General features: G+C 39.8%; 1 protein-coding gene across 1 annotated transcript; it reads left to right on the top strand.

Moving 5' to 3' along the window:
- kiaa0556 (KIAA0556 ortholog) lies at positions 1-25,137 on the top strand. The gene is made up of 28 exons (XM_015382417.1): positions 1-78; positions 506-618; positions 2,424-2,512; positions 3,070-3,236; positions 5,475-5,590; positions 5,674-5,775; positions 5,923-6,072; positions 6,299-6,539; positions 7,247-7,375; positions 7,514-7,647; positions 8,111-8,217; positions 8,338-8,434; positions 10,037-10,267; positions 10,947-11,081; positions 13,438-14,275; positions 15,873-16,640; positions 16,939-17,147; positions 17,238-17,316; positions 17,610-17,787; positions 17,905-18,070; positions 18,189-18,367; positions 18,453-18,511; positions 20,902-21,012; positions 21,253-21,392; positions 21,480-21,581; positions 21,659-21,819; positions 23,334-23,419; positions 23,503-25,137. The coding sequence occupies exons 2-28, from the start codon at positions 565-567 to the stop codon at positions 23,559-23,561; spliced, it is 4,887 nt and encodes a 1,628-aa protein (XP_015237903.1). The 5' UTR covers positions 1-78; positions 506-564; the 3' UTR covers positions 23,562-25,137.
- The last annotated feature ends 171 nt before the right edge of the window (positions 25,138-25,308 follow it).

The following is a 25,308-nucleotide window of genomic DNA, read 5'->3' on the forward strand; positions in this document are numbered from 1 at the left end:
TTGGAGGAAAAAAAAAACAAAAAAAAAAAACAACTGCATTTCTGAAGCTAAAGGATAATGTCAGGATTTACAGATCCTGTGAGTATTGCTACACTTACTGAAGCGGCTATGGAAGCCTGTTCTGAAATATTCACAGCCCGTTTTGTGTCTTTTAACCCAACATTAAAGTAGTTTTGTGCTAACTGTTGGGGTCAGTAGCCTTAGCGCTAACTGCTCGCGGACGCTGCTTTAATGTTTTAACCTCGTTAGTCAGGTTTAAATGCAGCCGGTTTAAAATGAAAACCGACAGACAAACCGAAAGAGGTTAGCTGTAGCCTAAAAAATAGCGGTCAAATTTCTTATCAACCGAAAACTGTTGCAAAAAAAAAAACGTTTGGTGAGGTTTGGGTTGGACAGATGTTGATGCTAGCCTGGAGGCAGCTGCTGTTGTTTCGGGTGTGGCAGCATTAAACTGCTTTAGAATCAGGGTTTCTGCCATTGGTTAACCTTGTGTTTCATCCTGCAGGGAGACGCAGATACAACCTTCCTTACAGAGATGCATCCCAGCTTAATCTGACATTCACAATGCAGGATACTAGTGGTTTGAGGGCTGAAGCACCTCTCCCAATGGATAGCCAGGTAAGATTTCTCTCTCTTAGTCATCCCTCCCTATAATCCAGCCAGGATCAAATAATCTAGATCTAGCTGAGCTCCAGTTCTCTCTCACTTTCACGTATTTTCTACCTTTTCTTCAAATTTCCTCCCATCTTTTCTTTTCCAGATGCTGTAGTCCAGTAGCCTTATAGAAACTGAGTAAGATCTTTGATTTATGTTTATTTTCTTGCATGTTTTAATCAGACGTCTCAAGTACTGTACTTAAGTACACTTTTTATGTATCTATACTTTACTCAATTACTTATTTTTCTTCCTACTTCTGACTTCTACTCATTACATTTTCACACAAGTATCTGTACTTTCTAGTCCTTACATTTTTAAAACAAACGTTACTCGTTACCCTTGGCTTCGGATGAATTATTATATATATTTATTTTATTTATTTATTTAAAATAAATAGGCTGGCTGACCAGAAATAGGCTGTTTGAAATATTCTGAAATTCTCATTGAAATGTAATTCTTTGAACATCAAAATTTATGTGAACTTTACAATATATGATCTCATAATTATTTTTAACCTGTTTATAAATAATCAAACCTGTCAATCTAAATCTTAAAAGAATTTCTTAAATTTTCACATGGAGCTTTATTGTTTAAGATCTCTCAATTATATTTACATATACCCGGTGTTTAATGCTTTAGCTACTTATGTCCTGTTTTAATTTATTTACCTGATCCCGCTTACAATTGGTCATAAGTTTGGCAGATCTAATTCAAAAGTGGTTTTCATTCTTTCCAGGATAAGTAGGAAATGAGGCGGGTATCTGTTAAGACGTAAAGTAAGAGGAAGACAGTATAGAAAGGGATTCGCTCTCACAAAATAATGTGTGCTACGAATTTAGTCGAGGAACAGTTTCCCTCAGGGAACCAATTTTAACACCACACCAGTGCAGCAGGTCAAACATAACGCTCTCATTCTGAGTTTGGTGGTGATAAATAATGTCATCCGTGCATCATCCTTTGCATAATATAATCCCATCGTGAGTATAGCAGGTATCCAACTGATCCTTTCATTATTTATTTTAAAGCCAGACTTTTAAGTGCTGCAAACAGACGGCTGTGCACACGCTGCTGCTAATTCTTCTTCGCTAATATTAGGCAGCTTCTATTTCCGGTCAGTTGATGAGGAAATTGTGAATCGAAAATAAAGAACTTGAAAAATTAGAGAGGATTGAAATGTTAAAACCGATCCACTATCAATTCTTGATACCCAACCCTTGTTGTAAAACAATGTTGAACTTTTGTTAGTATTGAAACATTTGCAAGGCATTGTACACCACTAATGACCCTTTAAAGACACGTTTGTGTTTAATGTGATTAGGTTTAGCATAATAAATTAAACCTCAACAAACTGTCACATTTCCACTGCAATTCCATTTTTTCCCACTGCGTTTTTAACTTTGATTATTCACACCATCTGCTCACCTTGAGATGCTTCTGCTCTAATGTGGCTGACATGTCTCCATGCATGCATGTATTGTTCTAAGTATTCAGCACATTAATGTTGCATTAAAAGGATTAATTTAAGCTAATAATTCATTTCTGACAGATCCCCTTAAGAGCATAAAAGCTTTCAACATTTAGACTTCTGAGGGATTCCTTCAGCTCTTTCTCTGATCATCATTCAGTCATTTAATAATGAACTCTAACCTTGAGTTTTTATATCGTTGATGATAGATGTTTTTGCTGCATAGATCTAAGCCTGATTTCTAAGTGATTATGGATGAGGTGTTTTCAGTGTTTCTCTGTTCACTGACCTGTTCTTAAAGGAGGCTAAAGCGTGCCAAAAGGAGAAGCCAGCCTCTGCTGTAGATGAAACTCTGGATGAATATTTAATCAACCTCCAGCAAAAAAACAGGTAAAGTTGGAGGGAAGGTTGCTGTAAATGGTCAGATTGGATTACACAGGGCAGATGCATGACTTTAAGTGATAAACGCTGATTATCTGGATTTTTTTCCTTTCAGAAACCAGACCTTTGAGTGTAAACTTTGAAATGCACCGCCTTGTAAAAGCATTCGTACTTCTTGAACACTTTGTGTCTAAAGGGAATGGATAGATGGGTCAGAAACAGCTGGACCTAAAACCAGATCCATTACATTCACAGTTAGTCACTAATTAGGGGACTTTTGAAGGTAGCTTATTATACTGGATTTTATTTTTAGCTTTGGCACAAAGTGTACTGAATACAGGTAGTCAGCTGTTTAGAACTTATCAAAGTTTGAAACCGTGTTTGTTCGTTTTTTCCATGTCATAATAATATATTTCTTTCTGTTTGTTACATAAAAGAAGGAAACTTGCTGTAAAGTGAAAAAAATTGGATAAATAATTTTGAATAATTGCCAAAAAAAGCATTATAGTGTTTAATGTTTTTAGCCTATTTCAGGAAATACTCAACTATTGTTCTTTGCTCGTCAGAATCCAAAAGCGCCAAAGAGGAACAGATTCGAGGCAGATTGAATTGAAGCGCCTTGAAGAAGGATTTTCTCTTCATTTTAATGGAGCCAATGCTAAACCAAGCCAGAAGAACGCCAAGGGCTCCAGCAGCAAGTTTGACAGCTTTATGCCAGCTAGGAAATCTGCAGGTATAGCTGCATTAACTCCTAAACGTTTCTTCATTGGTTTAACCTTTGTGTATTTGGCATAAGTATCGTTGAAAACAGAAATCTGCATATATTTAAAAAAAGAAGATGTAAACAAGGAATTTAATTCTCCTTGTTGTGTTTTAGAATTTTCTTAATGCCAGAACTTTAAGGTATTTGTAGCTCTGTTTAATTTTCCATAGATATTTAGTATTTAGTAGAATTCATTTTAAATTGTCTGATATGTATCAGATTATTTTGGTTTCCCTCCAACAGCTTCTCAGGATATTTTGCTGAATTTAAATTCTGAACCAGTGAAATTTTATTTTATTTTTTTATGTTGGCCCTTTTGCTTGTTTTGAAGCTTTAACCTCATGACTTTAACCTATTTTGTGAGTTCACTGGCCCCTCCTGCAGCAAAACGCTCTAACATCACAGTTGGGATGGCTTTAGATGCTTCCAAGCTTCTTTCTTTTTTTTTCTCCAAGTGCGGCAACCTTTAGTCCTGCTTTCATCATGGTGTTTTTAATGTAATGGCTTCTTCCACTCTGAGTGGCCACTTAGACCATCTTGATTCAGGACTCATTCCACTTCCAATAATGAACCTGCACCATTTTCAGCAGTATCTTCAGATGATTCCTTTCTGGGACACAGAGCCTGACTCCTTTATGAACTGTGTAATGGATTTAAATTTATTTTTTTTAATTTATCCTTTATTTAACCAGGTAATACCCATTGAGATTAAAAATCTCTTTTGCAAGGGAGACCTGGCCAAGATAGGCATCAAAATTACCTCCCATCATTACATACCTACAAACACTCACACATAAAAGCCAAATATGCACTTACAATAAAATTTCAATTAAAACATTGACATGTGAGGGAGTCCAACTCAAAACATTTCATTCTCAGCTTGAAAGTATTCAAAGGAACCAATTTACTAAGTTTCAAGTTATTTTGCAGCAAATTCCATGCAAAGGGAGCAGAGTAAGCAAAGGCCTTTTTACCCAGCTCAGTACTGACACTTGGGACAGAAAACAAGACAACAGCCTGAGAACGGAGAGAGTAATGACCAGTACTTTTTTCATAAGAAGTGATCATAAATAAGATGGAAGCGCACCAAGAATAGCCTTAGATATAAATATATACCAATGACAAAGCCTCCGTGTAGCCAAGGCAGACCACCCTACACGACAATACAGCTCACAGTGATGGATGCAAGCTTTTCAATTAGTAATAAATCTCAATGATGCATGATAGGCTGCGTCAATCATCTACAGGCATTGAGCAGATGAATGCATATATAATATATCACCATAGTCCAGCACAGTTAAAAAAGTGGATGCCACCAACCGTTTTTTTTACATTCAAAGAAAAGCACAGCTTATTTCGAAAGTAAAAACCCAATTTTAGTCTCAACTTTCTCACTAGACAGTGAACATGAGGCTTAAATGATAGGTAGTCATCAATGACAATACCAAGATACTTATAAGTTGTAACAATCTGTATTTCACGACCATCAAGAGTAACCACTGAAGGAACATTCAGTGGCCTGTTCCGAAGGTCTGTGAAAAGCATACATTTAGTTTTGTCTGCATTGAGCACAATGGATGGCAATGCCATGCTGTTTATACTCGTCCATTAATTGTCTATTAATTGCCCAGACCAACTTGGGACCTTCAGGTATCTGGAAATGGATTCCAAGGATTCATCCAACCAGTGAAAACCCTAAGTTTTCATCTTAATATGGCTGGCTGATTTATTTAGACATACTTTGTGTCTATGAGCCTCAAAACTTAAACAGAGTCATTAAAGATGCTCTTTTTTTGATATTCTAACATTTTAAACATATTAATTTCTGTTTAATCCTAAAAGACCGAAAGCAGTGACGGGTTTTTTTTTCTTAGTGTATGTAAACATCTGGTTTCATCTGTGTGCTGCTCGGTATTGTTGGTTAACAAAGCAGTAGCTGATATCTTATCCTATTCCCACTGTGTCAGTCATGTGTGGACCATATGGACCAGTAGCTAATAGCTGCTGTTCTTCAGCCTGGAGTGATTCTGTGCCCAGTCCCAGTAAACAAACAGCAGTGATAGTTGTCCCTGCCAGTCTGTTTTGTTTGGTGCCTCCTCTCTGCGCTGAGGACCATCTGCATAAGTGACTTTGTGTTTCCTCTCCTTTGTGGATGAAATCAGCAGCACACGCAGCTCACGTTTTGCTGCCTTTCTGACTCATCTGCAGATGTCTGCGGAAGCGCCCACCAGCTAACCAAGGACAGTAGAAATCTGGAATCTCAGACCAACAGGAAGAGGAGCCTGACAGCACCAGCAAGGGCCCGCAGGAAAGAATGGACGCAGGTACGGGCCTCAGATATCTTGTTTTTCTAAATAAAATCCAAAGCTTTGACATTGATGTTTTCCTTCTGTTGTGGCATGTGTAGGAATCTGTTAGTATCCGGACAGAGGATGGCCAGAGTTTGAAGTTATCACCTCATATATGTTACTCTGACGATTTAGAGCCCTATGAGAGTGTGGACATGGAGGTAGATTAAAGATTCCTTCTGACAGCATGTGTGGGTGTTTTTTATTTAGGGGAGGGGCTGTGCGTGAGATGCAACTGTCTGTTCTAATTAGCATCTCTTTCTCCTCCATTTTCCCTTTTTTTTCTCCAACCCTCATGTTCTATGCAGAGCTCAAGTCGGCGCTCACCACGTAGCCCCCGCTATCAGAGGGACACCTCCAAGGCTTCACGCTCCTTTAGCTCCAGGCCTGAGAGCCAGGGAGGCCAAGCCGACCAGGAGCACAGTGAGAAGGTGTTCACTAGTCTCGAGGAAGTTAAGGTGAGCGGAAGACTCTTTTTTTTTTTATTATGTTATGCTCTCTAGCTGGCAGTAGGTTTAATTAGTTGTCTAAATTTAGTTCAAGCATTTGTTTTATTCAGGGTTTTTAAAACAAATCATTCTCTTCATCTGCAGCCTTACTTGTGTGTATGTTTGTATCTGCAGGAGATTTAACAGTAGACTGTGAGCGCTGATCTGTACCCAAATGCCTCCTTTTGTAAACTAGGTTTTGCGTCGTAGCCTGGAGGTCAGCATGAGACGGAGCAGCAGGGGCTCAGTGGGGGACGAGTCGGACGAGGAGTGGATAGAGGAGCAGATTGAAAGGGAAGAGAGCACAGAGAGCCTGGATGAACTTGGTTTGCCTCTCTCCTCCTCCAAATCCTCCTCTAATTCCCAGAGAAGCGGGTCTAACAGCCATTTTGACAAAGAAAACGTAATTTTTCTGGGCTTTGGAACCCCCCCTAAAAGTGAGCACTTTTTTTGTTTAAACTCTAGTTGTCAGTAAGCTACTAAACATGACATTGCACAAGGCATGTGCACCAGAAAACAAAATAAAAAGGGGATGTTTATTTAAAATTAACAAAAAACAACATAAATAAGGTTTTTATTCTTTTGAGACTCAGACTAAGGGATAGACCGAGTCAAGACCAAGACCTGCGCCACACATATCATATCACAATAACATGAAACATGATTGAAAATCCCATAAAAGCTACAAGATATACTCAGAGCTGAAATAAACGTTCTGCTCAGAAGGTTTTCTTTCTAGCAGCAGTGGTTCTTCTTTTTTATCTGCTCCTCTGTAACCTGATCCAGCCGGTCCGGATCTCACCTTTTATGTCAGTCTTTGTCAGCTTTTTAAGAAAACCTAATGAGATTGTCCTAAAGTAATTATAACTTAATCTAAAAGACAAACAACAGATTCCTGGAACAATATTCTCATAAGCACGTTGAGCAGAAGCAATTCATCTGACATAAAAAGATGGAGAAAAAATTGCTTTTCTCTGACCCCTCTCAAAAATAAAATGTACAAAACTAAAGATGTTCTTGCCTGTAATGAGTGCATATAAGCTTTTCATTAAAGCATCAAATGATGGATAATAGTGTCCTCTCTTCCACATCATCTAAGATGTAAATAAAGGATTAATCTGAATTTATTTATTTATTTTTCCAGGTCATAAGATTGACCATTCTGTGAAAAGGAAAGAAAACGACGACTCCTTTATAGCAGCCAGGCCTCTGTTGGTGAAAAGCAAAACATTGGATTGGCCATCTTCAAAAGAAAGCTTAGATGATGGTCATAGTAAGTGTCACACTTAAAGAGGAATATTTGATTGGTTAAAATTCCTTAAAGGCAGACTTATTAATCGTGTGTAAATCAATTTAAGACAAATGTTTCACCTTAAAAAATTATGTTTGTGTTTTTTTTTTTTTTTTTAAGGGGCAAGAAGTCGTTCGGAAAGGCCACTGTCAGCAGCTAGAAAGACCTTAGTTGAGGAACGAGACTCAGAAGATGTTTTTTACGGCACACAGGAAGCCATATGGAGGGAAAGCACCCCAGTGGAGAGAGCTGAGGTCTGGTTTACCTTCATCCCAACACTAAGATGAAAGGGGATCTCTCATTTGGGATGTCTAAAGTAGTGGAATTGAACAGCTCTTCCGAGTAGATCATTGGAAATCATCCACAGGTGTTGGCTGTTGACAAGACTGTACATGAAGGGCAGTTAAACGCAATTTAAGGCATATTTTTAAAACATGTCTGAAGCTCTTATCACTGCTGATTCCCAGAACAGGAGTGCCTTGATGTTACCTCCCCTTATCATTCCCCATAAGCTAGCTCCATCCATCTGTCCGTCTGTCCGTCCATCTTTGACTGCTGGAGAATTATCTACCTACATTTTAATGATCTGTTCCATAATTAGACTTTTCAAGCCTGGAAAAGTTTGTGATATTGATCTGATTTGTAGGAACTCTGTATGATTGCTCATATTTTCCTTGATATGGCATCCAGCTGATCATCTCATTTCTGTTCACCCAGGCCCAGGGACTCCAGAAGAGAAACAGTCTAAAGCAGCAAAACACAAATGACCAGGATGGGAATGACGTCACTCTGGCCATGCAGAGAATAACACTAATGGGGCCCAGGTGGGTTTGCCTTCAGTTACCTCTCCACTGTAATAACATTAGGTATGGACCTGGTAGTCTGCTCTGCTATCACTTCAATAAAGATCACAGACCAGCTAACCGTGTCAGAACTTTGTTTAGGCAACAACAGAACCTGCTAAAAGCCGTTGAGCAGCCCGAAGCAGAGCCCAGCCACAGCATTCCTCAGAGTGTGAGAACAGACTACAGCAAGCAGCCGGTGAGTCAGCAGACCTGAGGCCCTTACCATGAAGCTAGCTCAATGTAGCAGGATTACTCCCAGTCTATCCACTTTAACCAATCCACAATAACAGCAATCAGGATCCGCGGTACCACCAAGCTGGTTATCATATCGGTAAATAAATCCGGATTGAACTGATCATGAATCTTTGAACGCGCACCTATAAAGAGACGGGTTCAAGGCAGCAAACCAATCACAATCGTGGCCACAGAAGGAAGAGCACCATATTTCTCCTATGAGGAACAAAAACTCATCTTACAGAAATACAAAAGGAGAAAAGTCTCAATTAAAAGTCAAACCCGGTGGCAGCATGAAAGAGAAGCCATATAGTGCAGCAATGGATTACTGACCGAGTAAATACACATCGGTGACATTTAACACAGACTGCATCCCAATCACTATACTGCATATTATTACGCTTGCCTCTCTGGAGTGATAAATATTTTGGAGCAGATAAAAATAAAACAAAAACATGATTTCATCTGATTAGTTGTACTTTTTGATTCAGTAATGTTTGGCCTACAATAAAGCTGGAAGCTGATGCCACAACTTGCATCATTTAATTCAAGAAGTGATCAGTCTGATGGAAATCATCCCGATTTCTGAGCTGTGGCAGAACTTTTTTTTTTTACCTGGTGGTTTACGACTAATCCTCTATTGGAGAAACTTCATTCTGACATCTACACTTCTCATTTATACTGTATATTAAGCCTGATTTTGTAATGGGATGAATATGAAATTTCACTGAAAATCCAGGTACTGACTCACCTGCGATGTCATAAAATCGTTCTATAGACTGTATTCAGGCAAGTAGCTCAGCATCCCTGATGGTGGACATGAAGCTGTCGGTAGCATAATATCAACAGCCTGTAATACAGTGAAGAATGCATTCCTGCGGGTCGCACAGCAGACACACGGTTCCAGGATCTGGCATATATATGCCAGTCCGGCCTTAAAAAACCTGCATCACTTGTATAAGAAATTGTTGTAGTGATCCAATGAATCTTATCACAATTTCAGCTCTGATTTTTGTTTTTTTATTTAGCTTCATATATCAGTTAAAAGAAACAAGTGAAAGCCAGCAGAGTGTGAGGACATTATACAGGAGAAAGCAGACAGATTAGTAAAAACTTTGTATGTCAAAAAGGAGGCAAACGAAAAAATAAATAAAAAATAATGACTCTATTTGTCTAGAACATATTTTGTTTGAACTGCTACTTGATTTAAAAAAAATATATATTTTTATTGTGATGTCTTTTTTAAATCAGGTCTTCAATAAAAGGAAACATAATTCTCTCCCAAAAAGCTGATTGGCTGCTGGATAGCTGCAGGATTCAGATCCTGAAAGCTAGCCTGCCTCGGAGCAGGTTTGTCATTCAGAGGACGTTACCATGGTGACTAGCCTCTCTGAGAGTGAAACCAGCTTTGTGGTACCAGAAAGTCAGAGTTAAACCTTAAGTTGTCTGGCTAACCCAGTAATCCTGCTTTAATGGTACAGGCCTCTTCTGTCAGGACAGAGCAGATCCACACGATGTTACAGGTTCTCACTTTTCTAAATACCTGTCAACGTTGTTGTTTCAGAGAGGACAGTCGTCAGCAGAGGTCACCCCTGCGTTATACGTTACCATAGAAATCCTGTCGAACTGGGGGGATCCTCTGCAGGTTGGGCTCACAGAGTTGCAGTTCTTCTGCCTCAGGAACAAGAGGCTGTTGGTTTCTCCTCATGACATAGACTTCAGGAACGCAGATGTCCATCGAATGTGGAAAGGCTACGAGGGGAATCTGGAAGCGCTCGTCAACGGAAGGATGAAGGTGGGTTAGTGCCGCCCTGGAAACGCGCCGTCTAAGATAGATGTGTTAGTTACACCTTTTCTTTAATTATTAAGAAATGTTGTGATGTTTGTTTTGATGATGTGGACTATTTATTTGCTTGTATTTGGAGCAAAAGTTAAAACAAACCTTTTTTTTTATTCTATAATATAATAGTTTGGGTTGAATTTCTAGTCCTTTCAATTGTGTATTAAACAAAGTTGGAGAAAGAGCTGCAATCAGTAGTTGATCAGTTTATTGAAACTAACGGTCTGGGTCTGGATATATTCTTTATCAATAAAGTCATAAATAACACAATTCTAGAGAATATATAATATCAAATAACTGTTTTAATGATAAAGAATAAAAAAAACCCTCATGAATTTGTTAATGAAAATCTAATAAATGGTAACATTATAGATACAATTTGTAATTTTGTTTTTTAATAAACACATATAAAGTAATGATTAATAAAACTATTATTTTTTCCAAATAATCTATTATTTTGTAATAGATTAAATACCAAAATAATCAAATATTCAAAAACTATTATTTATTTAATGTCTATGATTTCTTTGTTTGATAATGATCGTTTACCACTGAAATCTTTTCATTCTGTATTTTTGAGGTGAATTTTTTAAGCTTTGTGAAATTAATTTTTTTTCTTTCTTTAATTGAACAGACCACTGAAGACCACCACATGTGGACATGCCCCTTCCGCCCCCCCATCCAGCTCTACTTCACCCTCAGAAACACAGAACGTTCTCTGGACTTTGGAATATCTGCCATCAAAATCTGGAACTACAACAACCCCCTAGTATGAAACCTCATCACTAAATGATCCGTTTCACACATTGGTTTTTAGATTAATCCCTCTGACATATTCAGAGATCACTGGTTAAAGGGCGTCTTGTTAACAGATCGGTTCTAAAGCTTGTGTGTCTTAATTAAGATGGTGGGGGTAGCTGGTTTGCTGTGTTTACGTCAGGGATGATTTCTCTCCCAGCAGTGGTTGGTTAAGCTGTCAGTCAGTCTGAATGTGGAGCACTGAGAGATTAGCCTCAGAGGATTAGTGTAGTGTGGGGTTCTGCTTCTCGGAATCACTGTTGTTCGAAGAAACGGGTAGAAAATCATATATTTATAGAGCTTCTTGGATCCATGTAGTATTACCGTTTAAGGTAAGATACTTCAGTTTAAACTCTGGGGATTTGGTTCTGATTAAATGGATCAGGTCTGAGCAGACAGCCGGTTTGTGATACTATCTACAGCTCATCTGTTAACGTATAGCAGTGGTTAACGTTGAAATACTGCAACTGTTTGACGTCTGGTCGTCTCTCGCAAGTTTGAATCACAATTAAGTCTCATGAGTTACTTTTAAAGTGAGAAATTATACTTTCTGTTGATTCATTTGCTTCAGATTTATTTTATTTTTTTTTGATAAACAGTATTTCTGTATAGAAATATGAAAAAATAAGACTTGTTTCCTACAAAGTTAAAAAACAAGCCACTGGACTTTGTTTTCCAAGTTTAAAGACATTTCGCTTTACATCCAGGAAGCTTTCTCAATTCAAAATGTCTGAAGTAGGGTTTGAGTTCCTGGTTTATAGAGTGGATGGGAAGCGAAATGTCTACAAACTTGGAAAACAAAGTCCAGTGGGTTTTTTTGTTGTTGTTTTTTTTACTTTTTTCACTTTGTTGGAATGACTATAACCTGGATTACTGAGAATCTTCACCTGCAATAAGAGCTACTTTACAAATTATTTTAGAAGCACAAATATGAAAAGTTTGTTGTGCATTTTATATATAAAACCAAGCATCCCCAAAGTCAGTACTGTTGGACCACCTTCAGCTCCAGAGTCTTTCTGGTTGTGACGCTACCAGCTGGTCCATTCTGCTCTGCATTGTGTGTTTCCCTCATTCAGATGATGCTGAAGTTTCACCACAGATTCTAAATTCGATTAACATCTGGACTTTGACTAGGCCACTCTAAAACCAGAATCCACTTTAAACCTGTATGTTTGGGTAGTTGTCCTGCTGGAAGGTTAACCTCCACCCTGGGTGGGTCTTCTGCAGATGGGATGAAAATACGTGTCCAGAGTAGGGGTGGAACGGTTCACAAAATTCACGGTTCGGTTCACGGTTTCTGGTCACGGTTTTCGGTTCGGTTCAGTATATGTTGATTGTTACCCCGAAATCCCATAATAATTAATGAAATTAATGAAAAAAATCCCGAAAAAATTAAAGAATTGTAATTATTTTTAATGATCCGCGGAAACCCTGGATCATTTCCGCATGTTTTGCTGCTTTGAATTTAATCATCTCGCGCATGCCCTCTACGATCTCCAAGGAACTCAGAGCGGAGCGGACGGGAGCCACAGTGGGGTCTGTAGGCTTTGCTTTGCGCAGGTGGTCTGTAGCACAGCGGAGCGGAGCGCTGACGGAGTATGTGGGATTTCGGGGTTAGCATGACATGTTGGTCATGTTGCTGTTAGCATAAACAAAACATGTTGCACAATGCTTGCACACTGTTGCACTTTTATCCACGATTTTCTTTCCGCAGTCATCGTAGGTCACTCTAAATGCAAAGTGGTCCCATACAGCAGACCTATAAAGTGCTGCTGGCGCGTCTTCCAACTCCTGTTCTTTCCCACTCGCCATACCCACACAATTCTCCACAACAACTGATTTTTTCCCCTGCTACACCCGGCTACGCTGCTTTGCTTCTTCTTCTTCTTGTTTACTACTGGTGGTTGGCTTTGGTCGCAGTACCGCCACCTTCTGCTCTGGAGTGTACACGCTTCGCCTATGAGAAAAAGGAGCAGCGCATGAACTGAACGAAACACACGCGAACTGAACCGAGACAGTCGAACCGAATGGTTCGGACAGTTTTCATAAACCGTTCCATCCCTAGTCCAGAGTAATGTGCAGTATTAGTTTTCTGCTGGTTGTTCTCAGATTAAATTAGTTCCGGATGTATTTTGGGGAATGAGATTAAAAGAAACTGAATGGATATGATTAGTTTTAGTGTATTTTTTTCTTTTTACTTTAAATTACATTAAATTTTGAAGAACTGGATATTTATGCAAGGATGCAGCACAGAATTAACCCCAAAGTTAGTTTTTTTTTTTTGTGAACTGTTAGATGTTTGTCAAGAACACATCTTTCTTTTGCAGGACCTGAACGTCGGTGTCCGCCATGTAAAGCTGTACCTTAACGACGCCTTGGTGTTTGAAGGGGAGCTGGAGAAAGGCTGCGGTAACAGAGTCTTTGACTACAGCTCCACCATCGATCTGAAGGGTTTCTCCATCTCAGACCCCTTGATCTCTAGTGGTGGTTCTTCAGGGCAACGCCTGCAAGGCGGGAGCCCCCGTCTCCATGAGGACAGGCAGAGTGGGGAGGGCAGCAGCACTCAGCAGCACCATTCTTCTATAGCTCTGTCTGACCCAGTAGACAGGACTATGTTAAGCATGCAGGAGAAGCCACACATGCCTCTTCCTCCCATCACTTCCTCAGCTCATCGTCTCTCTTCACAAAGAAGCTCATTTGACCTTTCCGCCTCAGAGGAGCCCCCGTCCCCCAGACAGCCGGTGGAGCAGCCAGCACCCAAGGAGCAAACGGTCACCACCCAACCATCCTCCTCTAGAGTTACACCCCAGTGGCTGCAGCCTCTGAAAAGAGGCTCCCCAGAAGGGTGTGAGGCTAGCAGAGACAGGCCCCGATGGCTGGTACCTCAGCTCTCGACAGAAACCAAACAGGCACATGCGTCCTCCTCTGCCTCCTCTTCTTCCTCCATGCTCCCAGAGCTGCCCTGTGACCCAGGCCGGGTGTGCAGAGGGGCCGATCAGGCACTGAACGGGGGTCAGTGGAAGAATGATGCTTTGGACCTGAGCTGGGACCTGTCGGACGAACTGGAGGGTTCAAAGGCGAAGAGACCCATCAGCGGACGAAGGAGCACGTTCAGAAATGCCTCAGCAGCCCCTCAGAAGGAGGAGGAACTCTTCAGAGCTCCTGGTAGGAAAGACCGACACGTCTCTGGGTTTCTCCTCCCAGTTTTACTCTGTGATTCTTTTAAACCATAAGCTGCTCACAGGCGGTGACAAACTTACTCTCTAGTTGTTTACAACTCTTGTACTTGAGTGTAAATGTTGATATAAATATTTATTTTTGATTATTTCTGAACCAGCAATCAGAAAAAAAAAATCTTTAGGGAAATCATATTTAAATGTCAAATCATTCCAGCTTAAACAGTATATCAGACCATATTGTCCCAAAATTTAGAAAATCCCTATTTAAAAAAAAAATCCTGTCTTAAAATCTGTGTTTTTTTCCGTTATTTTATGCAGGCCAGTTAGTTCTACGTCAGCCTGAACACCTAAATTCTAAAATCTGTCTATCAATTTTGTTTCTGTCATAGCATCTTGATTCATTTGTCGCAGCTAATATACGCAACGGTTGAAATAAGAATAATTTACTTTCCCATTGAGTTCCGTCCCAGTGTTCACAGGGATGGACGTCTGTGTCTTCAGCAGGCGTAGAGCTAAGAGAACTGGCAGCGTTGCGAGGCAAGGGTTCAAACATGTACGGCTGTAAGCCTTCTACACCAAACCAAGCTTCTGCCGCCCTGGCGTCCTCTTCCACAACAACTTCGTCCCCGCTTTAATCCTCTAAATAAAAAATGAGTGACGACCTCCGACACAAAACTCTCCTCCTCTTGCATGTTTCCGCTGTCCATAGCGTCCCTACTACTTTAATTTCACTGAAGAAAAACTACCATCTGTTAAATTTTTAGTTGATTCATTTTAATTTGTTAATGACACAACTACACAGACAATCTCAAGAGAGAGCAGTACATTTCAGTCCTCCAAGTGGATTTTTTCAACCTGCTTTGAAACAAATTCCTCTTTTATTAAATAAAATCTGCAAACTGAAAGTTTTGGATGCAGATTTCCTACTGTGAGTTTTTGTGAATTTCTTCCTTTCCTTCCACCTCAGTGGGTGATGTAGAAGTCATAAGCTAGCCTTATGCTGAAAATGTATAATTTTATTGTAATAGAGTAACATTAGAATAAAAGTTACAGTTTAAAACTGTGTTACCTTAATATAAGGAATTTTTCTTTATTCTATAGAAATCTACTTAATAGGGATGCACCTAAAATTTGGCCAGCAAAAACTTTCAGCAGAGAATGACCAAAAAGTGCATTTCCGGTTTTCGGCTGATGGACATTTAAAACCAAAAAAACATGGCCGAAACTTGTGATTACACGACTAACAGCACAACCACCAGAAATGTTATCGAGCATCAAAGCAGAGTTTATCACAGTTGAGCATGCGTTAGACGGGTTTTGAATGAGGTGGAGCGAGTTTTAAAGCTGCACATCGGTCTCACTGTACGCTCAGGTCAGCGGCACAGAATGCCATAGAAATCCAAAGGAAAAACTTTCTGCGTTCGGATATTAAGGTTCCGCTGAATGAGAGCTGAGCAGCAGAATTAAAGGACCAGTAATTGCAAAACAGTAACAACAAATGTAGTCATAGTTTAAGTTAAGGAAGTACAGTTTAAACGCAAACGGATAATTCCACCCCAGACTCTAATGTTTGTCGTCTGCAGATGAGCCGCTGTCCTTGGTCAGCTCCACCAGGGGGCACAGCAGCTCGCGGGCCCAGATCCACAACCAGCAGGATGAAACTCTCATGGAGTCCTGGGACTCTCTCACCAAATTCAACCAATGTCAGCGTGGGCGCATCTTCAACACAGGTTTCGAAGGGGACATACTTGACGAGGTTCTTCAACGCCACGGCATCAGCTCCCCCGCGCCTCCGATAAAAACCTCCACACCTCCCAGGACCCCCGTGCCGTCCCTCAACACTCAGGGGGTACTGGGTGAAGGTCTGGCTGACGATGCCTCCATGGACCGAGAAGATGAGTTTGTGATCCCGGTTCTGCCTCAGGGCCAAAGGCTGGTGATAAACATCCTCTCCACATGGGGAGACCGCCACTACGTGGGTCTGAACGGCCTGGAGGTGTTCAGCTCTAGCGGAAAGCCCCTCCGGCCGTCCCACATCAGAGCCGACCCTCCAGACATCAACATTCTCCCAGGCTATGGCAAAGATCCCCGCGTGGTCAGCAACCTGTTTGACGGCGTCAATCATACTCAGGATGACATGCATCTGTGGCTGGCCCCGTTTACCCCCGGTCAGAGCCATACCATCTTCCTGGACTTCGCAGCTTCCTATCAGATCGCCATGATCCGAGTGTGGAACTATAACAAGTCCCGCATCCACTCGTTCCGTGGTGTGAGAGAGGTGGATATGCTACTGGATGGCAGGTACATCTTCAGGGGAGAGATCGCCAAGGCGTCTGGAACCCTCTCTGGCGGTACGTGATGGAGGATAAACACTCTTTATTTTCTCTCCTTTGTTACCTCTGAGCTGCTTCTTGCTCGCTACACAGTCTGGAAATGTCTCAAACTCGATTTCAGGGTTTTCTATGTCTGGCATGGTATCTATCAGTCCTTCCCTCCCTCCCTCCATTCAAAGCCTGACTACCAAACCATTGTTTTTCATAAGTTCAGCCAACTTTAGTATCTTAGAAAGTGAAACATCGCAAGGTGATGATACTCCACAAGAAGATCTGAATAATCTTAGAAATGAAATCCTCTCTGCCATTTTTCCAGGATTGGACCAGTTTGGGGACACAATCCTTTTCACCCTTGATGATGACATTTTGGAGGCTGTGTCTCTGTACGACGAGATGTTCCTCAGTGAAGGTGAGGGTCCTGAAAGGTTAGTGTATGAAGAAGAGCTGCAGAGACCACGAACCGCAGACGGAGAGGGGGAAGAAAGAGCTTTCACGCAGGCTGGATTCAGAGAGGAAGACCTCTCTGTAAGTTTACTTATTTATTCAATAACATTTTAATACGTTTTTTTTTTTATACATTTTTCCTTTTGTTTTAATAAGTGTTTTTGTTTTTAGCTGAAACTTCAGCTAAACACTCCTGTGAACCAATCTGAGGAACATATGCAACAGATTCCTGGCATGTACACTGGAAAGTGTGAGTACTTAACTTGAACGGTTTAACATTTTCTTACGATGACATCACAAACTTCAGTGTGTTTGATTTGAATATCAGTTAGTAATAAAAGGATAATGTTTTAAAAAATAAGTCTTTACAAATAAAACTGAAAAGTGTGGTGTAGTTTTGTGTTCTGACCCATTTCCTCTGATGCTCTGAATTAAAAGTGCAAAGAGTTTTCCACTAACTTCACGGCTACTTGTTATAAAGTGGAAACTAAAGGTAACTGCGTGCATGCATGTGATTTGATGGGTTTCCTCCTGTTATTCCAGGCCTTAGACTGGAGATAACGATGACTTGGGGGGACCCCGCCTATATGGGCCTCACGGGCCTGGAGGTGGTGGGGCAGGATGGTGAGAGCTTACCTCTGGATCTCACTATGATGGCGGTAACACAGAGAGACTTCAGTGACCTGCCAGAGTGCGGATGGAACACAGGCACACTTGATAAGTAAGCGAGAAGAACTGGACCTATATGGACCAGTAGTGTTACAATCAGAACCTAAAATCAGAGCATCTGATCCGTACTGCTTGGGTTCAGGCTTTATTATAAACTTTTATCATACAGGCTCATCGACGGCCAAAACATTACCACAGATGATAGCGCCATGTGGCTTATACCTTTTTCCTATGGAGTACCCATCAACTTGAGCATTACCTTCAACAAGCCCCAAACCATCGCTGGTCTCCGCATCTGGAACTACAACAAGTCCCCTGAGGACTCCTACAGGGGGGTGAGAATAAACTTTTATCTGTTACATTAAAGCATCAAGTGGATTCCGGGAGCTTTAAGCTCACTTTATCCCTCTCCTCTGCTTAATAACATCTGATTTTTCTAATAATCCAATTTAGGTGAAAGTCTTTCATTTGTACATGGATGATGTTGCCATATCCCCAGCTGAGGGGTTCCTGGTCCGGAAAGGACCGGGCAATTGTCACTTTGACTTTGCCCAGGAGATCCTCTTTGTGGACTACCTGCTGTCTCCCACTGATAACCGGAGTGCTGGAAACTCACCAAAGTACAGAGAACAGTTTAAATCACTGCATCTTCATGTGAGAAATGAAAAAAATACGAGCTACTAATGGATTTGTTTTTGTTTTGTTTTTTAGAGGAAGTTCTAAGAGGCAAGAAAGGGCCAGTATGGACTACGAAGCTCCCATCATGCCTTGTGGATGTATCCTTCCAGACACGTAAGGTCTGCCGTCAGTCCTAATCAGGGTTAAAATCACCATTAAAAAAAAAAGGTTTCTCAGATTTTTTATGGAAAGTATAATAAAAAAAAAAGTTATTTCTTCTCTCTGCAGGTTTTACATTTCAAGTCTTTTATAAAAAGCAACAAGACATGTTTTTCTATATTTATCATCAGCTTGAAATGATAACAGTAAATGCTAGACTTGTTTAGGTATAGGGGGTCCTCATGACAAGATAAATATAGCAATATATCTTCTCCTTCCCCATGCTTGAAGAACATCTCCCTCTGATTGCAGGGGAACATATAGCTTGTGTGGTGTCTGTTTCTTTTTGAAAAAAGAAACCGAAGGAAAGTTCTGGTAATGGATCATATTTTGGAGAACTAGGACAGTTCCATTGAAACGTCAACTCACAATATCCAGCAGGCTACATAAGGAGAAATCATTATGAGAATACACGCAAATTAAGAACTTATGTAGTACAAATCTAGATGAATGAATAACTATCGGTTACAAAACCTCCAAAGTAACAAAAAAAACACTGCTTCACCAGGGAAACACCCTTGGGGAAAACCCATCAGGGAATTACATGTTTAACACAGAAGTGATAATTGACTAATAGCCTTTAAATGGTAGGGAAACAATTTCTTGTATACTCAGATTACACCAGCTGCCTTTCTTTTTCTTTAAGTTCTTCTGCTTTTCATCCCATAGCTGCACATGAAACACCATCAGTTCAGGAGCATTTTTGCATTGACTTTCCATGAGCCTGCCTTGTTGCATGCTTAAAATATAGCTATTACCCGGTCATTCATAATGAATTTGGTGATTAGGAAGCACAGTTAATAAATAGTAAGATATAGATAATGGCTTTGATTCAGGTTGTAAGACTTTTTTTGTTTACTTACTTACACCTTTACCTGTGAAAAAATTGTTTTTTTTTTCTCTAAAAAATGCTTGTATTCCCTTCTAGCCACTACCAATAGCAGCTAGAAATCCCTGAGTGATTTTTGAGGGAGCTGTTATTTGCTATTCCCAATGCTCCCATCCACCTGTATGCGAGGGTTTGCTTCTCAGAACAACTATAACGTATTTTAGTTCTGATGAACTAAATGCACTGACATATTAAGGTGCACTTTCTGGCCTAAAACCATCTTAAAACTACTTGTTCCCACTCAACACAGCGAATAAAGCAAAGTCTCTATCCATTGCATCTGACATTAACGATAGAGATGCTGTGATTGTTGTGTGGCTGTAGAAAATCATTGTAGGACCACAATGTTTCAAAGCCTGTGTTTTTTTTTTCTTTTTTTTTTTTCTTTGTGTTATCGTGTGGGCGTCTCACCTGAAAATCACCTGAAAACTTTGAGCCTAAAAAAGTATTGGGTTTGAAAAATCAGCTGTGTTGGACTGGTGGTGGTACAATTAGACAGAGTAGTGTTGGTTGTCAAGACGACGCTAAGTCGGAGGCTGCTTTTGGCCTGTTCTTTCTGACAGACGGGTTAAAGCTTTGGGTTCAGTTTGCAGTGAAAACTAATAAAAACATTAATTATCTCTACATTGTTCAATATAGTTTAAAAGCATTTTCTAAAATTTTATAATTAAGTTGTATTAAAAAAAAATCTAAACCCTGAAATTTTGCAAGGATTAAAGATATTTAAGTGATATTAGAAGACCATCTGCTGCTAAAATGAAGCAGAGGCTCTGCTGTACAAGATCTGTTGGACCTATTGGACTTTAAAGTGATCAATACTCAGTTAGAGCCATGAAACCATTCAGTCAATACCAACAACTGCTGACTGTGTGAACCAGCACAACTTTAAACCAGGCAGAAACATTGAGTGATTGGTTTATGTTTAGCTTTAACTGTGCTCCCTAAAGGGCTGGATGTACGTATCAGGAGTATTAGGAAATCAGTGAGATAAATCTACATTCAAATGTATTCAATCCAATTCAGTTTATTTCTATAGCGCCAATTCACAACACGTAATCTCAAGGCAATTTAACCAGATCATACAGTCAAATTGATTCAAAGCTTTCTATCTAAGGAAAACCAGTTGATTGCAATCCCTCACACTAAGCATGCTTGTAGCGACAGTGGAGAGGAAAAACTCCCTTTTAACAGGAAGAAACCTCCAGCTTTAAAAGGCTCAGTGTGAGCGGCCATCTGCTGAGGCCGACTGGGGTTCAAGGAGAAAGAAGCAGAGATAGAAAACGATGCAGAGATACAAATCCATGTTTCTTTTCCCTGCAGTTTTACCAGGTTCTGTGGTATCAGTCATACATTTTTGTAGAAAAAAAGGACATATTGTCAATGTTGGATGTAAGGGAAACAGTATTTCTTGTTGTTATGTCCTTGACCTTCATCTGCCAGTCATCTTCCAGCTGCAGCTGTTCAGAACCTGGGGAGACCCGTATTACATCGGTCTAAACGGCCTGGAGTTTTACAACCAGAACCACGAGAAGATCCAGCTCACTGATAACAGTATCCTTTCCTACGAGAAGTCAGAGTGCCTCGCTCAATTGCAACACAGAGTGGAAAATTATGGAAAAGTTGTCTCAAAAATTAAAGCCCTGAGAACTGCTTGTACCGTTAAATCCAGACCATTTTCTTTTGTAAAAGAAATTCTATTTATAGAAAATACTTTTTTTTCTATAATAGTTGGTAAAAGAGTTTGTGTTGCTGTCTGTATCTGAATAATCCTTAACATGATGTGTGCCTCAGACATTGCAGCTTTTCCAGAAAGTGTGAACATCCTGGACAACATCAGCGGCGACGTACGGACTCCCGATAAACTAATTGACGGCGTCAACGACACCCAAGACGGCAGGCATATGTGGTTGGCGCCGGTTCTACCGGGAACGGTGAGGAAGGGGAAAGAGTATCGGGCCTGCTTTAAAGAGCAAACTCATTTGGATCAAACTGAGAATATCTGTTATTATTCCACCTAGGTGAACCGTGTTTATGTCATCTTTGATCAGCCAGTGACTGTGTCCATGATCAAACTGTGGAACTACTCAAAGACCCCTCAGAGAGGAGTCAAAGAATTTGGGGTCAGTAGGTTTAATAAGCTGTTGGGTTTATTTAGATATTTGCTCGTGGACTTTAAGGTGTGTGTGTTTTTGCTCAGTTGCTGGTGGACGACCTGCTTGTGTACAACGGTATCTTGGACTGTGTAAACAACACTCCGAGAGGCATCCTGCCGACCTGTGACCCGGTGGTGCCGTACCACACCATCCTGTTCACAGATAACGTTTACATCACTCACCATGAGAGGCTCAGCAACATCAGGTAACTCAGCGTACAGAGGTGGTTCAGTGAAGCAGCAGACCCTCAGGATGCTGCTGCTACCACCATCCTGAAAGCCTCTTCCAAACATACCTATTGACTTTTAGGTTCAAATATCTGAAAGTATCACTCAAACTGGAAAGTGTCAATATCTGCTGGTTGGCACCCTCTTAGTTTACTTGAGTGGGAAATTCACTGTGGAAGCTGGTGCTCCAGCATCTTTCATCTTATGACTGAGCCTCAGAGGTTCCTGAGTTCTTCGTTTTCAAATATTTCTTTAAATTTGGGGGATTTTTATTTTTTTTGTTTCTTGTTATTTTTGTTTTAGGTGTTTGAAAAAAAAAAAAAAAAACGATCCTGATAAAAAGAAGCTTCTGGAATTGGTAGAAAGTAAGTGGACCATCTTTTAAAGTTGGCGGTCAGAAGCAAACAGCAAAAACTGGTTGACCAGTTTCCTGGCGGAGTTTGTTGAAACCTCCAACCGAAATTATGCCACAACCAGGTTGATGGCCACAGAAAGTGTTTTTTTTTTTCTCACTTTAACTTCATAAATAAATGAAAAAACAAACTTAAAAAAAAAAAACGTTTAGTTCTTGGACCAAGTTCCTGGACCACTCCCTACACATCCCTATTGGAGATCAGCATTTAAAGTAAAAATATTTATTTCAGAAGCTACTCGTTTACTGTTAATCAGCATCATGTGTAGACACAAACAACACAACAAACTGTTTCCTTAATATCAAAGCACAGGAATTTTATACATATCGCAGAAACTGCAACTCTGAATAAACATTTTTTTTATATTATTTAATCCAGTGTAAATTATAGCACTAGCTTTATGATGTAAAACTATAAAGAACTTAACTTTAAAACTTTAAGAAGGTTACTTAGTTACTTCATTATTATTCGTATCTATTACCTTGTTTTCCTAAGTTGCATACTATCTAAATAAACTCTCCGTTTTTTATTTTTTTATTATTACTATTATTATGCTGACATATCTGTCCTAAATAGTTTTTGTTCCTGGTCTAAAGACTTGTAATAATACAGTAATAATAGCCTTAATATTCTTAAATAAGAGTTTCGGTCCAGAAATCCTTCAGTAAAACGTCAAGACACTTTAAATAAATAACTGAAGAAATGTATAATTTAAAAAAACAGTGGATGAAACACCGATAAGTTAGTAGTTTTTAATAATTCTTCTTTGCTTCAGCCCCCATAGCAGCAGACATAACCTACAGTGAGTATCAGGCTTTTTTTTAGGTCCCCCTAGTGGTCAATCCATGTAATTGACATCCATACTCTTCCCCCTGGATTCCCTGTCCACCCAGCTCCACTAGGACATCATGTTGAACCGATTTCTCTCTTAATTTTTATTTTTTTTACCACCTTTACCTCTCAGTTCATTTCTTAATCCTTTGAGATGCAATTTAAGCTCCTGCTGTTGTTCCTCTGTTCAGTTTCCCCTCAGCTGGAGCAGACATGAATGCCCTAATGTATTTGATGATGTGTTGCAGAAATTTTATGGAGGATCAGGATGTGAGGATGACCAACGAGAATCAGATTGTTTATCACAACAAACAAAAACCGACCGCGGATCCAGGTGATGCAGAAACATTGATTAATACTTTTAGAGGATATATTAAACGTTTTATTCTGATACATCTTTGTTCTTCTTCCTTTTAGCTCTTCGGCCCAAAACCTGCATGACTGATGGTGGCAAACATGGAAAGAGGAGATACTGACAAGGAGGTGGATTATTTTTCCCCACTTTTTTAACACTTTAGTGAGAGCTGGGAGAGGAGACCTTAAGATGACTACTTTCCTTCCACTTCTGGTGAGAAACTTTTGGAAGCTGAAAAAATAACGTTCAGACGCTGGATTTTACACTGAATACTACTTATTCTCCTCCTTGTGTGGCTGTGAAAACATGCATCCACTGAAGCATGACACATGTAACCACGTTTTCCCTCCCACGGGAGACCTCTGTATATCAGCCTGATATCGTTAACTGTGCCTATTACTATCTGCAGCTGCTATTTGTGACTTGTGCATATTCTAATACATTTGGCATGTAATATAAATGCCCTGAGTTTCTGTGTTTCTACACCTTATATACTGACTGAGCTGAATATGAAGATATCCATGCACCAACCAGTTCTAATGCTATGCAGACGATGGTTTATAAAAAGCATTGGCAGAGAACTTTCATTCGAAAGCTGTTCTAAAAAGGTTTTTACCTTTTTATAAGATTTATAACATTTGAAACCTACTAAATTCCACAGCTTTTAAAAATAAAACTGCTGGAATTATGCAAAGTAAATATATATTATAAAGTTATTTTTTTTGCTTAACATCAGACATAGCTTGATTACAAGTGACCTTTACAACATTAGCTTTAAGTGTTTTTCTGTTAATTTAAGAGCTTTCTCTAAACATTTAACCCTAATATGCAAATACTATTACCTCAAACTGAAACGTATGGTGTTGAAAACAGGAAATATGGCTTCACCTTCACCACTAACACTTGGCAGTTAAACTTTTTATTAAATCTTCCCTCTACTCATTGCATGCCAAAATCTGTTATTTATTAATATGTGATTAAAGGAGCTTCAACTGAGCCCTGCTATATACGCTGTCAGAGGTTTACATTCTGCAGACTCATCCAAGGCTGAAATCTCTACAAAAACAAAACTTTTGTTCATCTTAAAAACAGAAATGAAACCACTGGGTTTATTTATTTTTTCTGTTGCAGGTACGTGTGAGTTTTTCCAGAACACAGGGTCAAAATTATATAAACAAGCTGAAATATTTACACCCACACCTCCTGCTACTACTATTGATATTTGGGCACATGCCCCATCTGATATGATGACACTTCTTCAAACACTTTCGTCTCCTCCTGCTCAGTCATCAAATAACGATTAATTAAGTATTCTGATTAACTGGAAGGTGCTGGAAACCCTTTTAACTTTAGTATAGATTTAGAACCACAAAAGAAGGGTTATTTGGTGATGTTATGTCTGTGTGAACTATTCTGGGGTCCAGTAAGTAGAGCTGGGAAATCAATTAATTTAATCAAATGTTCAGTTTATGGCAGAACCTTTGTTGCCCCTTAAATTACGGTCACCTCCCAGAGGAGGGTTGATCGGAGAGAAAAAAAAAAAGGCTTTTACCAAGTAATTTTCTTTTTTTTTTTACTATCAAACTAAAGGGAGAAAAACTGAATAATCTGATTCGATAGGAAAAAATTGGAGATTCAATTATTACACCATATTGTCCAGCCCTACAGTTAGATACAACATTGAGGAGATATTTTCTGCCATAAATAGCAGGTTAACCGTCATAATCAAATGAAAGAAAATTATCAAAGGATGTAGCGAGGCTCACTCGGACTGGAACACGGCAGCGCTAGTTTAACAATCTGGACTTGGAGGCTCAAAACCAAGACAAAAGAACACCTTTACACTGGATTGAAATCTGCCACTTCCA

This window comes from Cyprinodon variegatus, unplaced genomic scaffold (assembly GCF_000732505.1).
Source record: "Cyprinodon variegatus isolate N-32 unplaced genomic scaffold, C_variegatus-1.0 Scaffold256, whole genome shotgun sequence".
Classification (NCBI taxonomy): Eukaryota; Metazoa; Chordata; class Actinopteri; order Cyprinodontiformes; family Cyprinodontidae; genus Cyprinodon; species Cyprinodon variegatus.